Below are 14,436 nucleotides of genomic sequence, written 5' to 3' on the forward strand. Positions count from 1 at the left end.
CTGCCCACCCCCCAGGGCAGCTCCTGGGGAGGGCTCCTCACTAGGCTCACTGGGACAGAGCAATTTCATTGGTCTGTTTCCCATTGGGCATCTTCGTTTTGACAATGGTTAGGCTGCTGGTGTGTTGAGACGGCTGCGTGTCACACTGGCCGTTATTGCTTGTCTCAGGCTTGGATCCAAAGCTCTCTGAGGAATGGGCCACGTATTTGTTCTGGGTTTTGTACAGCACCTAGCACGGCAGGGTGATTTGGGGCTCCTCATACAAACGCGTTATTTTTCTGCATCTTTAAAATGCCCTGAGGCTGTGGGGCTAGAACAGAGGGGGAAAGAAGTGTCAGGTGCCCTCTGGAGTCCACATTCTGACCAACCCCTGTCTGCAGCCCCCTTCCCCCCCCCCCCCCCCCGCTGAAATAAACCAACTGAATGGTGTTGTCTGGCATCAGGTGTCCATGGGGGAGAGGGGCTGCTCAGGGGTGGGCTGATGGGGGGGGGGGGGGGTGAGGGGGGAGAGCACCCCGTGATTGTCGCAGAGCTTCGGGTCATGAAAGAGAAGCCAGTGCGCCCTCTAACGTGAAGATCTTTCTCCCAGTTTCTGAGCTGTGAGAAGAGCCAGAAATTTCAAGTGAGCTGTAGCTCATGAAAGCTTATGCTCAAATAAATTCGTTAGTCTCTAAGGTGCCACAAGTCCTCCTATGCTTTTTTTGAGAATACAGACTAACACGGCTGCTACTCTGAAACCAGAAATTTCACTAGGGACTTCACCGTGGCCAGTCTGTTTTACATGGACAGCGGCCATGAGATCTTGTCCTGGGGTAGAATTTCACAGTTCTCCCACTCTTTGACCAAGACCCTGGTACGACACCCCCCCTTGTACGAGAGCGAAAACTTTTTGGATGAATGCTTTATTCGCTGACAAACGCAAGTGTCATTGGACGTGGAACTATTTGTGACTTTGGGTCGAATTTGACATGAACTCACTGAACAAGTTTCAGCCCAAAACCCTGGCTTACAGTAGATTCGCAAGGACCTTTCTGTGGAGGAGAAGGAGGTGGCAGTGGGGCAGTCCTCCCCCTGTAATGTTTAGCCCAGTGGGTGGGCACTCGCCTGAGAAGTGGAAGACCTGGGCTCGGGTCCTTGCTCCACTGTGTAGTTCTTTGTACACAGTGGAAGCGTTTGATTAGAATTTAAGAGCCCCACCTCAGGGTAGCTGATGCCTTGGTGGTTTGAACGCTCCCCTGGAAAAGGGGAGATCTGGGTTCAAATCCCTGTTCCCGAGGGAGAATTTGTACCTGGCTCACCTCCCCCATTAATCTAACTAACCATTTTGTTTGAATCAAATTTTTTGCCAACTTTTTTTTGCTTCTCTGAAAAGGTTCAGACTCGGGTTGGCCCAAACTGTTTGGGTTTTGACCAGTCAGTGACCCATAGAATCAGTTAGTCACCCAGCCCCACTTATTCCCAAGCCTGACTGTTCCCTCGTGTGCCTTCCCTCTGAGATCCTGCGACCAGCGCTAGGCGGTCACCTGCGGCCTTCTGAAATCAAGTGGGTTTATTTAGCAAATGGAGCGAAGCGTTAGAGACGGTGACTTTAAAACAGCAGCCAGCTGCCATGCTCGTCTAGACCCCTCTGACTTTAGGCTTCGCTACGAGCTCATTTAGACAGGCTTCCTGCCGGTTAGAGGAACCGAACGGACCCAACGTGTTCTCTTGGCAAGCCCAAGAGTTCTTGGGATCCAGCCTGGTCTCCGTTTGCCTTCCAGAGTGATTCCCTCCCCAAGGAAACCCATTTCTCAAAATCCTTTCCTCCCTGCATGAGCCAGACCCCACTTACCATCTGTCCAAGATCCGTCTATGCTGCCCACTGAGCTAGACTGACTCAGGTTTCTGTCCGTGCACAGGACCCGGGGCCTAGCAACCTGCTGAGGGCGTGGGTCAGAGCCCCAGTCCCACAGAGACTTTGGTACAAGTGCTGTCGTTTTGCAGCGTGATCACAGCTCCAGCCGCAGACCCGTGTCAGAAGGTCTACATAGCGCCATACAGACACGTTAACAGGCCTGGGAGACCCAGGTGTGGCGATTGTAAACCCGGGGTTACAATGCAGTGTGGACACTCAAGCATGGGCTTGGAAGCACAAGCCTGGGTCCCACAGACCTGGTTTACAGTGCAGAACAGACACACCCTGAATGGCTTTCTTACAGGGCCAGGGGTGCAATCTTCCATTTCTCTCCAACTGTTTCCTCCCACTTGACCTGCCAGGCCAGGTAAGGAGAAGCCCCCATGATGGCTGCTCCATTGTCTGGAAGTTAGACCTGTTCAGCCTTAATGGCTTTCAGTCATGGGCCTTGTGTCTGGAGTGCTGAAACTCTGCTCCCCCGGACCTCAGGATTCCTATACATAGCCCATATTGTAGGGTGCAGCTCCATGTTCCCCACCAAGCACCCCTAGGTCCATCAGACCCCTTCCAGTCTGGGCTTGACCTGATGTGTCACAGCCAAAATAAACACCCCTGCCCCACAAATCTGTCTCAAGATTGGAACCTGGGTTAGACTCTCTGACTTTTGACGCCATCACACTGCATAGTCCTGGCATTGGTGGGGGGAGAGGGGGCAGTGGTTGGATCCCCCACAACCCCTTAAAACAACCTGCCTTTGGTTGGCCTTTCCCCATAAACCTCATCTTCTCCCCCGTCTGTAAGCTGAGGCCTCGCCATGGACAGAGCCAGATGACCCAAATGCTTGTGTGGAACTTTTCACCTCTTTCGGTCTCCAAGTGCTTCGCTTGTGACCCTGCTTTGCATTATATCCCCGTGGTTCAGCTGGGTGGGGGTGCCTGAGGTGCAGAGAAGGGGATTGGGTTGCCCAAAATCACACCATGACTGAGCCTGGAGCAGAACCCAGATCCCCCAATTCCCAGGCTGACCCCTGGCTAGTAGTCTAAGGGGCTTAGGACATGCTGTCTAGTGGGTGTTGATTGCAAGCACTGTTACTGGGTCTGGACTGTACTACAGGGTAGGGGTGACTATTCCCCCCCCCCCCCATCAGACCCAGTGTTTCTGTGTCTCCTGTTCATACAGCACCACTCCATTTAGTGTTGGGGTGATAGAATGAGATGAGCAGAGCTCTTTCTTTGTGAGGAAGAACGTGAATTAAACCAGTAATGCGTGGAGGGGGGGGGTTGGCGGAGGGGGAGGAATCCTCTTCTTTTAGACACTTGCCACAGTGACTAATGCTCTGTAAGTGAGAGCAGATAATGCTGGATGCATCCCGTTGCCATGGCAGTGGAAGCAGGCTCCCTGGCCTATGAGGGAGCAGCCTGAAAGTTCAGCCTGTTTTCGTGAGTGCACAGGAGATGCTGAACACGGAGCTGTCATTTTATCGGGGTGTCCGGGAGAGGATAAACCCATGGTGCTTGATGCAATCCGAGTCCCCTTCCCCAGCTGCAATAGGGATCTGCGGGCGGGAGGGGGGGCCAGACTCTGGGATGACTAAGGGGCTCTCTAATGGGATTACTGGTCAGCTGGAGAGGTGACCTGGTTTCATGCTGGATGGCGTCTCTCTGGTGCACGTGTATAACGCACAGCTGTTGCATGTACCCATGGAATGCCCTACCCCCCGCCTCCCCATTCTGTACAGTGCTGTATGCACATGAAGAAGAATTAGACACCTGCATGAGTGAGCATGGCTAATGTGCAACTTCAGTTAAACAAGCTGGGTTAACCATTACAGGAGTTATCTATGCTCATGCTTCAGGGCTGATTATCCACTGAGGTCAGGCAGCCCTGCTGTTTCCTTAAGTCACCATGGCGCAGCACTGCACAGTTAAGCCCACTGTGGGGTGTTTCCCACACTTGCCTGAAGCATCAGATGCCATCGGAGACTTTGCCCCATCTCCTGGCTTGCCAACCCTGCGCACTAGAGAAGGGGCTGAGCATAGACGTGTAGACAGACCTGGGGCCCGTGCAGTGAGTGAGTCTCGTGTCTCTCTCTTCCAGGAGCCAATGGATGTGGTCGAGTTGTTTGGCCTGAAAGGGATCCAGCACACTCCGATCAGCATTAAAAATGCCCGAGTGTCCCAGGTGAGGGACCCTTCCTACTTGCCCCGCTGGCCCCACTTAGGCAGAGGGGGGAGAATTTCCCTGGTGCACCGTGTGCCCCACACGGACCAGTAGTGGGGCTTGAATCTAGGACCTAGAGCGGGGGCGCCAAATTTATTGATCCTCTGAGCCGCATATGACACTATTCAGAAGTTCGAGAGCCAGGACGCACTTGCCAGGGCTCAGGGCTTCAGCCCTGCTCCTGCTGAAGCTCCAAGACCCCCCTCCCCACTGGGGAGAAGCCCCTACCCTACACCCTGCTGCAAGGCAGGGGTCCTGAGCTCCTCCCAAGTCTGGTAGGTGGAGAATGGGCGGGAGGGGGGACATGGGGGCTCCGAGCCACACTTCAATGGTAATCGTGGGCTTGTGAGCCACAGTTTGGCCATCCCTGACCTAGAGCAATAAAAGCAGGAGTTTCCACTGCTTGAATGAAAGGGTGGGTCATGGACCTGGCAGCGGTAGTAGACTCTCTTACATGGACTGGATCCATGCTTCCCGTAGTGGCGCCCTCCAATAGCAACTGTTAATCGGTGTCTGGAGGGGATAGAAACCTCGGAGGCAGTGTTTGCTAACGCCCGTTTCTCTTCCCACAGCACTACAAGGCCAGTCTGACTGCAACCTTCAACCTGCACCCGGTGAGCAAGTCCCTCCTCCCTGCTCCTCTCAACCGTCTCTGCTCTCGGCGCCGGGCACTTCCGCTCCCCATAACGAGCGCCTGCGGACCCGCTCGGGGGCGAGCTGGGCACTTGCGCATCAGGAGAGTGACGCCCGCGGTGCCTGCTGACAGGAGCAGGAATTCTCATCATGGCTCAGCACCCAGGAGCGTGGCGGGGGAGAAGGAGGGAGACCCGCTCAGGGCAGCAGCTTGGGTACCTTCCTGCTGGCTCTGGGAACACCGCAGTTCCCTGGAGTCACTGAACTCGCTTCCCTTATGCCTATCTCACGGGAGCGATGGCTGCAAAATGAAGTCCTCTGAGAAGCAAAATGGCTGCCAGTGAGGTAGCATCCATGGCCAAGCACCACCACGTTGGGTTTAAGTCAAGACAGGCCTGGTGCAAATAACATCAGCGAGGCTTGCTGGGGCTGAGCGCTGAGAGCAGCATAGACAAGGGGATGCTGTGAGATGTCTCTGGTCTGTCCTTAGTACCCTTCGTCCTGCTGACGTCTCTCGTTTCCCTCCCAGGATGCCAAGTTTGCTGTGGTGCTGGAAGAAGACTTGGACATCTCCATCGACTTCTTCAGGTGAGGCTCATAACATGCTGATGTCTGGCCCTCTGCTTGGCCCTGCAGCTCCCTTGTCGTCTAGGAGGCCCAGCCACATCTGTCTGTCTTGCCAGACCAGAAACAAATGGCTCTTCACTCTACCGGTGTACCACAGTCTGCAAGATGGTCCCGGGAGACATGGGAGCATCCTGCTGATGCTGGGATGGGGGTGACTCTGTTATCCACAACCAAACTCTGATTACAAAGAGGGCATGTGTCAGAACCTCCATCCGTCCTAGGGTTTTAGCTGCTAGACAGCTTCTTCCATGGTGAGGGGTCAGTGCCGCTAGAACTCCTGGCTCTTCTGTTGACTTACTGGGAGTTCAGGCAGGGATGTCACTGGAATTCTTCGTGCCTCTGTTTTGCCCGTCTGTAAAATGGGCTCGGTGCTCGCAGTACCTACCTCACAGCGGGGCCCCGAAGCTTAATTAATATTGGAGCATTTGAGGCTGGTTCTGGGAGCTGCCGAGGGCCGGTGCTGGCAGAGAAATCGCTACAGGGACTAGAAACAACTTGGGCCAGATCCTCCGCTGATGTAAGCAGTTGTAGTTCCATTGGAGCCAGCAAGGCTACACTGATTTTACATCAGCGGAGGATCTGGCCCACTGTCATTTGATCTCCTTTGCTGAACCCTGATCGCTGAGTCAAAGGCTGCTTTAAGTGACTTCCCGCAGGTAGTAAAATGCTTTGAGCATCCTCTGGCCCCAGCTGACCCACATTTTGCCCTGCGCTGAGGCTGGCAACTGTCCATCTCCTCCGTCCCCTGCCTTAACTTCTCCCCACCATCCTCGCTGGCTGTGAGGGTGGGAGCTGCCGGCCTAGTGGGTCTGAGCAAAGAGCCTCCATGACGGATGGGCGCACTGGGGGTTCCTAGGGGTCTCCGTTACCTGCTCTGCCCATCTGGAGCACAGAGGGGCTTATTTAGGATCGAGGTGTTGTGTCCCGTAGCAGTGGGTGGGAGAGAATCCTTTTCCAGGGTGAGCTGGGCACCCGGGGGTGCAGCCAGTCCTGTCTGAAATCTGTCTCGTTTCTAGCTTCCTGAGCCAGTCGATCTATTTACTGGAGGAGGACGACAGCCTGTACTGCATCTCGGCTTGGAACGATCAGGTAGGCTCATGGATACTCGCTTCTCCCATCTCTGTAACCCCACCGCAAGACCTGCTCCGATGCAGTCCAGCGTCCCTGTGCTCCGTCTCCTCCAGGCGCTGGTTCCTCCCGCCCGTCTGGCGGGGATTGCTGCCTCCTGCTCCATTCGCAGCATGCTCTTCCCTCTGCAAAGGCAGCTGTTGGGAGGGGGGGCCCAGAAATGCTTCACGCGGTACAGAGATGTACCATGTGAGCTGGGGAGATTCCTGATGGCCCCGCTGCAGCCACTGGCCCCAGCACCGAGTCTGCGCCACGCTCCACCCCCGCTGGGTGGGAGAGCAAGACTGTCCTGTGCCCGCCCTAGGCGTTATGACCTGGCCCCTGGGGGTTTGGTCTATCCATCCTGCAACAGATGGAGACAGAAGAGCAGACGGCCAAACCTGAGTGGGGCTGTGACCCCGCCCCCTTCACCCAGGCACCAGGCCACAACACCACTCGGTTTGGGGGCCCTCTCCAAAGGGGGCCCAGGGCCAATGTGCACTGGCTGCATGCACTGCTGGAGAAGACCCCCTCAGCTTGCCCAGTCTGCCCTCTGATATTTAGGTGCCTGGAATTGACCCTGCAGAGCTCAGGGCGGGGGTGGGAGATGTATATGAAGGTGGGAGGGAAAGTGAAAGGGTTCAGAGCGGGTGGGACAGGCAGGTGCTGATCCCTTCCAGAGGCTGGTGAGGAAACCGCCGCCCAAAGGAAGGGGCAAAGTGCTGGCCTTCCTGTGCTGAGAATAGCGCCTCCTCCTGGCGTACCTGCGCTCCCGTGGCCCCCTGTCAGCATCCTGGTGAGGGCGCGCTGAACACTGCCCTCTGGCTCCGCAGGGCTATGAGCACACGGCTGAGGACCCCTCGCTCCTGTACCGCGTCGAGACCATGCCCGGCCTGGGCTGGGTGCTGAGCAAAAGCCTCTACAAGGACGAACTGGAGCCGAAATGGCCAACTCCAGAGAAGGTCAGTGCCCTCTGGTCTGCCTGGTAGGAGCCCTGGTGCCCCTATTGCTGCGGGTATGGAGGGAGTGTGGGGCTGTGAATCTTGGTGGGCAGCCAGCGGAGGAGCTGCCTTGAAGCATCCAGGCTGTGGGCGCCCGCAAGCGACGCATGTTGCTCTTAGGTTTTTAGATACGGGGACGGCGTCCACGTTCCAAGCCCCCAGCTCCGAGGGGGTTATCAACCCTGCTGTGGGCAGAGCCTGGGTAAAGCCAGTGCTCTGTCTAAAAACACGTCCATCTCTGCCAGCAATCTGGCTGAGAAGCCCTAGGATAACAAACACCGGGGGGGGTGCCATGTGGGCTCTGACCATAACCAATGGCTGCCTGCGTGCGGCATCCAGTGTCCACGAGCAACCTGCAATAACATGCCTGAAGGCACGGAGGTCCGGGGAGGGAGTCTTTGGCACAGAAGTATTTCCATCTCCAGGGGCTAAGGGGCTCTTCTAAGGAACAGCGTGATCAGCGACAGGCACCCAGTGCAGCTGCCAGATTCCCCCTCTAAATCAGCATCCTCTCCCCTCTCCAGCTGTGGGACTGGGACATGTGGATGCGGATGCCGGAGCAGCGGAAAGGCCGGGAATGCATCATCCCCGACGTCTCACGCTCGTACCACTTCGGCATCGTGGGGCTCAACATGAACGGCTACTTCCACGTGAGTGACGCCGAGTGCCATCTCCCGCGGGGGGGCGGGCAGTTGGACAGGCTCCCCTCCCTGCTCCGAGGTGCAGAAGCTGCCCGTTGGGCATTGCCGTGGTCTGTTAGCTGACCTCTGCGCGCACCCTGTGGCCTCGCGAGGTGCATCGGCCGGGGAAGGGGTGTGAGCCAGAGCGTTGCCGTGGCTCCGAAGGATGGAGCCGGGCGTGCTGGATGAGCAGTGATCCTCTGACAAGTCCCTTTCTGCGCTTGGTTCCCAGGAAGCCTATTTCAAGAAGCACAAATTCAACACCGTCCCGAATGTGCAGCTCAAAAACGTGGAGAGGTGAGTGCCAGCCCTCTGCGAAGGAATGACTGGAGGTCACCCAGAGCCTGCTGCACCATGAAGGGCTTTGTCGCTTGTATCTCTTAATTCTAACCCACCCTCCACAGCTTCACTATTCCAGCTCCGAGCTCCCCCTTCTCCTCCACTGCACGTAGCTCTGCCAGGGCCCCCCCCCCCCCCCCGTTCTGAATGGACGTGCCCCACAGCTGTTCCAGTAGCTTTCCATTCTGCCGAGCAGAGGGGGACACAAGGTGCATTGACTCAGATGCCCACTGGCATTTGTCACTTAAGCCAAAGCACTAGGGGGCTGAATGCTTGGTGCAGGAACCATGTCACCGGCACTCGCTGGTCTCCCCTGTTATGATGCTGGGAATGTTGGACCTGGCTGGGAGACGAAGTGTGTTGCTGTCCATCCGTGGCATGTGGCCCATCTCACAGAACCTCCCTCCTCATTCGCGGGCCCTTTACGCTCTGTCTTTCCCATGCAGCTTAAAGAAGGACGCCTACGAGATTGAAATTCACCGGCTCCTGGGGTAAGTGTGTTCTGTGTCCCATGCCCTGAAAGATCAGGGCTGTAACAGGGCCTGCCAGTGCTTTGGGATTCACAGGGGTATATCTAATGCCACCTGTTGGAGGGACAGATGGGTCCTAATGTGGTCCTAGCCTTTCCTCCAGCATCGGCTGGGACCCTATGTGTATCGCATGCCTGGGGGTGGGTGGGCGCACGCCCTTGGTTGCCCACTCACCAGCCCTGTGCCCCATTTCAGCGAGGCTGCGGTTCTGGATCACAGCAAGAACCCATGCGAGGACTCCTTCCTGCCTGACACCGAGGGCAAGACCTACGTGATGTACATCAGGATGGAGCAGGAAGCAGACTTCACCACCTGGACTCAACTCGCCAAGGTGACTCCCTGCCTGGTCCCTGTGTGACTGCAGCCCCCTCCCCGACATTCTTAGCTGTGGCTTCCATGGCAGTGGAGATTCAAGCTACGATGCCCAACTTTTTTGTCTGGCACTCAGCTGGCCCCTAGCACCAACTCCCATTGGCCAATTCACTTGGGCCCGAGCCTTAAACTGAGGCTCCAGCCTGCACAGTGACTCAGGGATTGACTGTGCACCAAAGGTACCAGAGCACTTGTGGTCAGGTCCCCGGGAGAAGGAGGCAGCTTTCTGCTCCCTGGCCCTGCAGTCTCCCCTCGACCTGTGAATCAGGCTGGCTCGCACATCAGGAGCTGAGAGCCTGCCCTGCCGTGGGGTTACTTGCTGGCTGCTGAGGAAGGGGAGGGAGCGTTCGGCTCTGCCCGAGCAGCCGTGGGAGAAGGAGTGGCATTTGCAGCGCTCTGAGCCCAGGCCTGGTCAGCCTTTCCATTGCTCCGCCGAGCAGATCCGCAGCTCAGACTGCCCTGGAGCCACAGGCGGAGCGCAGCAGGGTGGCCGCGGTACATGCCCTCAACTCTGTCCGCTGCTCCCCTCCTAGTGCCTTCACGTCTGGGACCTGGACGTCCGCGGGAACCACAAAGGCTTGTGGCGTCTCTTCCGCAAGAAGAACCACATCCTGGTGGTGGGTGTGCCCGCCTCGCCTTACTCGTGAGTATGGCCATACCCCCCAGGGAAGGGACCAGGGGAGGGGGTGCAAGATCCCTGCAGTGCCCCATGAAATCGCAGGGCTAGCAGGTTCCCCTCCTGCACCCGGCACTAGTCAGGGCTCGTGCCCATGGCTGGGTCCTCTCGCAAAGGAAATCTTGGTAGGTCCCTGACCTGGGAGAAGGGAAAACCCTCTCCAACCTCTTAGAGCCTAAGGCTCCGTATGAACCCCGTAAATACCACTCTTGAGCAGAATCCCAGCTGCTCCCTGTGGTTACAGGGATCTGCCCCTTTCCCCCAGGCCTGTACAGCACCCAGTGCAGGAGTTGCAGCCCCTCAAGTGCTCCCGTGTCTGACCAGCTGCTCCTGGCTGGTCCCTGTAGGTCGAAGAAGCCCGCTGCGGTGACCCCGATCTTCATGGAGCTCCCCGCCAAGGAGGAGGCGGCTGGGCAGGTGGCAGCAGCAGAGCAGACGTGAGCCGGAGAGATCTCCACGGCACCACCGCACGCGGAGAGGAAAGGGGGCAGCGCTTGGTAGAGGCTGGGCACTCCCGGTGGGGTGGGGACTCGGCTATGCCCCTTGTGCTCCCTAGACGGGAAACGGGGCACAGGACCCCACCCCTGCCTGGGGACTGGCTGCCGTGGCTCTGGGACCCTGCAGCGTTGCCCTGTAGGATGTGACGCCCGCCCATGCACACAGGCTCTTTTTTTTTTTTTTTTTTTTAACACTGACTCTTTACTAACTGTGCCCCCCTCCTTAGGGGGAGGCATTTTAAATGCACTGGCTCCTTTAAGGGGGTCTCTGCCCTACGGCGGGGTGGGAGGGGAATTTTGTAGCCCAGATAGTGCTGATGCCCTCGGGCCAGACTTTATTTATTAACTCCTGTGTGGCTGGCTCGCCCTGTGCCAGGCTTTTCCATGGGGGCCCGTGTCCCTCTGACGGCTCTGCCCTGGGCCGGTGGTGCCCTGGGCGTCTGAGCCAAGGTAGGTGAAATGCTCTGTCCTCTGCCTGGTTCGTGGGGCAGAGAAGGGACCTGGTACAGCCCAGCTCTAGCGAGGTTTGGGGATGTCACTGGTGGAAGGGCCAGAGCCTCGGGCCCAGCTCACAGTATCCGGAGGAGCAAGGATCAGGGGAAATGTGGCCTGTCTCTTCAAATGGAATTCTTCCCTCCCTCCCCCACCGCACGGATCAGTGGATGGCGCCATGTGGGAGACCCGGGTTCAAGGCGCCCCTGCCTGGCCATGATGTCGTGACTCTTCCCAGCGCAAGCTCATGCGTGGCAGCCAGTGAGCAGCACAGATTAGCCTCCCGGTGGCCGTGGTGCTGGAGCAGAGAGACGGGAGCCAGCTGGAGAGGGGGTGAAGGAGCCTTGCAGAGCGGGCACTGCCCTGGTGTGTGAAGAGCAGCCTCTGCCCGTGCATGGGCCCATCGCTTGCCTCCCAAAGGTTAAAGGGAAGACGGCAACAAGGGGGTTGGGAGCCCAGCAACTCCATCGCAGACAGCTGCTGTGGCAGGCCCCATGTGCCAGAGGGGACCACATCCTGCTGTGATCACTACTGGTTCCCGGTGGTACTCGCCCACCCTGCTGGGCACTCTCATCCCCCTTTGCGCTGAGCGAGGTTGGGCTGGCTCTGAGGAGCGGCCATGGGACGCCGCTCTCGGGGTGGGGGTGGCTGTCCCCTCTGACCCTCAGCCCTGCCAGCCTGACCGAAGGTACGGAAAGGGCAGAAATTCAGGGACGAGGAGGATTTGGGTTTCCCCTCCCCACTGCGTGTGCCTTAGGGGAGGCCGGGGTGGGATGAGTGAACCCAGCCTGTAGATTTTCCCCCCCAGCTGTAGCCAGCGGGAGCTGGGAGTGGCCCAGCAAGTGACGCCACCGGGTTCCAGTTTGATCAGAGTCCAAAAGTCTCCGTCCTGTGGTCGATGCCTATATAGAGATGATTCTCTTTTTCCCCTTCTCCCACCCCCCACCTTCCTGCCAATCAGATTTTCAGGAGCAGCTCTCTGAGCTGCCTCCTTCTTGGGGCAGAGGAGCAGGGGAAGGTCCCCACCCTGGGAGCTCTCCTTTGAATTGGTTCGAGCTCTGGCTCCAAGTCTGGGAGAGACAATGCCTGGATCAGGCACTCCCCTGTGCCTCTGCTCCATGGGATCAGACCCTCAGTTCCCTGGGCTGGTTCCAGCCCCAACGCTAACCAGACAGTGCATTTATTGGCAACAGACCTGGAGGCAGATGGCCGTGAGCAGAGCGCCAATGCACTATAATTTGGGACGAGGGGAGCTGGGGGCTCAGGAACGAGACCTGTAGGATTATTGATTTAGTTGCAGCCCAGGCATGAAGGGATAAGGGCCAAGACCAAGTGCCTAACTTCCATTGGTTTCAATGGGAGTTAGGCACCTAAATAATCTTGAGGTCTGGACCACAATCCTTGCCAGCTGTTTGGCCCATGCTATGCAAGCTGGCTGCTGGCAGATCTGCCGTCCGCATCACTCGCCACTGGCCATCTTGGCTGCAAGGTCAAGGGGCAAACCCATGGGCCATTTGGACTGCCGCTGCCCATGGTGTTGGTAGAAGATTCTGCTCTCTTCACTGGCCTGATGTTTGCCATGCAGCCCCCTCTCTGCTGCCATGGTTTCCAGGTACATTGGGACGGTCCCTGGTGAGTGGCTGGGGCCATCTGCATTTTGTGGCATTGGGAAGGGGGAGGAGTGTCACAGGGGCCTGACGACGATTTTAAAGGTGCGTGTGATGGAAAACCAAGCGATCGTTAAGAGCAGCTTTGCTGTACTACAGATCGAAACCCACCTCAGATGAGCCTCTGATCCCCAGGCAGTCTCCTGCACATAACGCTACATTAACTTATTTATTTATTCGACCGTAAGGATGAGGTTTTGAACCAGGAAGGCGCCTGGGGTCCTCCTTTGGGATTGCTGTCGGAGAGGGGTTTCCCACTTAGCAGATGTTAGGGCGTTGCATTGTTCCATTCCGTTCTCCCTTGGCCAGTTGACTTTGGCAGGGTTATGATGGCCTGTGGTGTGTGTGTGTGTTTGTTTTTTTTTCCTCTTCTCACCCCCAAAATATACAGCGGCACCTCATTGGGTTAAACTGGGAAGCCCAAGCACAGGTGATGGGAGGGAATTTTGCAAATGCTTCAGGAAACACGCACACAAAATCGACCCAGTGTATGTACCGTGAGTGCTAACCGCTCTGCCTTAGCGACTGCTCTGTAGTGTACTTTGCCAAGACCCGGAAAGTCCCCCTAGCGCTGTCGCTGCATCTCCAAGAAGTGGAGAGAGACCTGTGTCCAGGGGGCAGGTTGCTGAGGATGAAGTGGTGGGCTGCTGCCAATCTCCTGTATTGGTGGTGTGCAGGGACTGTTCTGAACCCCAGAGTGATGCTAGAAGGCTGGGGGTATCCTCCTCCTTTTCTCTTGACAAACCCATTTTCCCCCCCTCCCCCTGCCACCTTTTGCAGGCAAACTTTGAAATAAAGCCCTTCCCTTGTTTTACAGTTGCTTGCGGGTTTTGGCCCTGAACTGCTGCTAATTCTACTCTTGTTCTGTAATCGGTTTAAACTTGTGGAGCGGAGGGTCTAGAAGAAGGCAACCCAAGCTGGTTCTTTGCACACTGAAATAGTGTGATTTGATTGCTGGTGTCTCCTGGCTGCTTGCTTTTTCTTCTTCTTCTTACTACCTGACCTCATCCAACAAAGGCCGCAGCCAGGGGAATCCTCCTCTAATCAATCTTTCTTGAGTTGGCTTCCCCCTCTGCTCTAACTAATGGCGTTGCAATGCACAGAATGGAATGGAAGGGCCCGATTGACTTCACTTGGTAGTGTCTGTGTCCTGCCCCATGGAAGCCAATGTACTGTTGCCTTGTTGTAACAGGATTTGACTCTGGAAAGGGGTCACACTGTGTCTGGCAGCGCCTCGAAGGGTCAAACTTTTCTTACCCTCCTTCCTTGAAAACTACCAGCTTTGTGCTGTCAGCCCGTTTTTTTTGTGTGTGTGTGCCTCTCTCTCTCCCCTGACTGCCCCAGTCCATCTGGCTTGGTCTGAGGGGCTGGCCAGCCCTGGCTTGCCCAGCTGCAGGGTCCTGTGTGCGATGGGGCAGAGGGACGGGGCCTGTGTGAGGGATTGGTGCTTTCTGAATCAGATTTATCTTTTTTTCAAAATAAACATTGCAGTCCTGTTTACCCTTGTCTTTCACCCCCATCTCTGTGTGGGTGCTTGTCGGGTTCTCTGCATGACACCACTGGTCCCAACCTATCACTGATCTGGAGGCCACCGGGAGAGAAGTGGATGGGGGTAGCTGCGTGCGCGGGCCCGTGCCCTTGCTGGTGAGCCCCTTCCTAGGCAGCGAGGGGGGAAGAGAAGTGGATCCAGACTGGCAAAGA

General features: G+C 56.9%; 1 protein-coding gene across 5 annotated transcripts in view; it reads left to right on the top strand.

The window, feature by feature from the left end:
• POMGNT1 (protein O-linked mannose N-acetylglucosaminyltransferase 1 (beta 1,2-)) overlaps positions 1–14,235 on the top strand; it is a 31,145-nt gene extending 16,910 nt beyond the window's left edge. For all 5 annotated transcript variants that reach the window (XM_038414139.2, XM_038414138.2, XM_038414137.2 and 2 more), the window contains exons 12-22: positions 3,992–4,075; positions 4,687–4,728; positions 5,277–5,335; positions 6,391–6,463; positions 7,315–7,443; positions 8,007–8,132; positions 8,395–8,459; positions 8,948–8,992; positions 9,227–9,362; positions 9,937–10,046; positions 10,427–14,235. In XM_038414139.2, the coding sequence (XP_038270067.1) occupies positions 3,992–4,075; positions 4,687–4,728; positions 5,277–5,335; positions 6,391–6,463; positions 7,315–7,443; positions 8,007–8,132; positions 8,395–8,459; positions 8,948–8,992; positions 9,227–9,362; positions 9,937–10,046; positions 10,427–10,520 (963 nt within the window). In that variant the 3' untranslated portion in view covers positions 10,521–14,235. The remainder of the gene's footprint in view (positions 1–3,991; positions 4,076–4,686; positions 4,729–5,276; positions 5,336–6,390; positions 6,464–7,314; positions 7,444–8,006; positions 8,133–8,394; positions 8,460–8,947; positions 8,993–9,226; positions 9,363–9,936; positions 10,047–10,426) is intronic.
• Positions 14,236–14,436: the final 201 nt, after the last annotated feature.

The sequence above is a fragment of the Dermochelys coriacea genome, chromosome 8 (genome assembly GCF_009764565.3).
Source record: "Dermochelys coriacea isolate rDerCor1 chromosome 8, rDerCor1.pri.v4, whole genome shotgun sequence".
Classification (NCBI taxonomy): Eukaryota; Metazoa; Chordata; order Testudines; family Dermochelyidae; genus Dermochelys; species Dermochelys coriacea.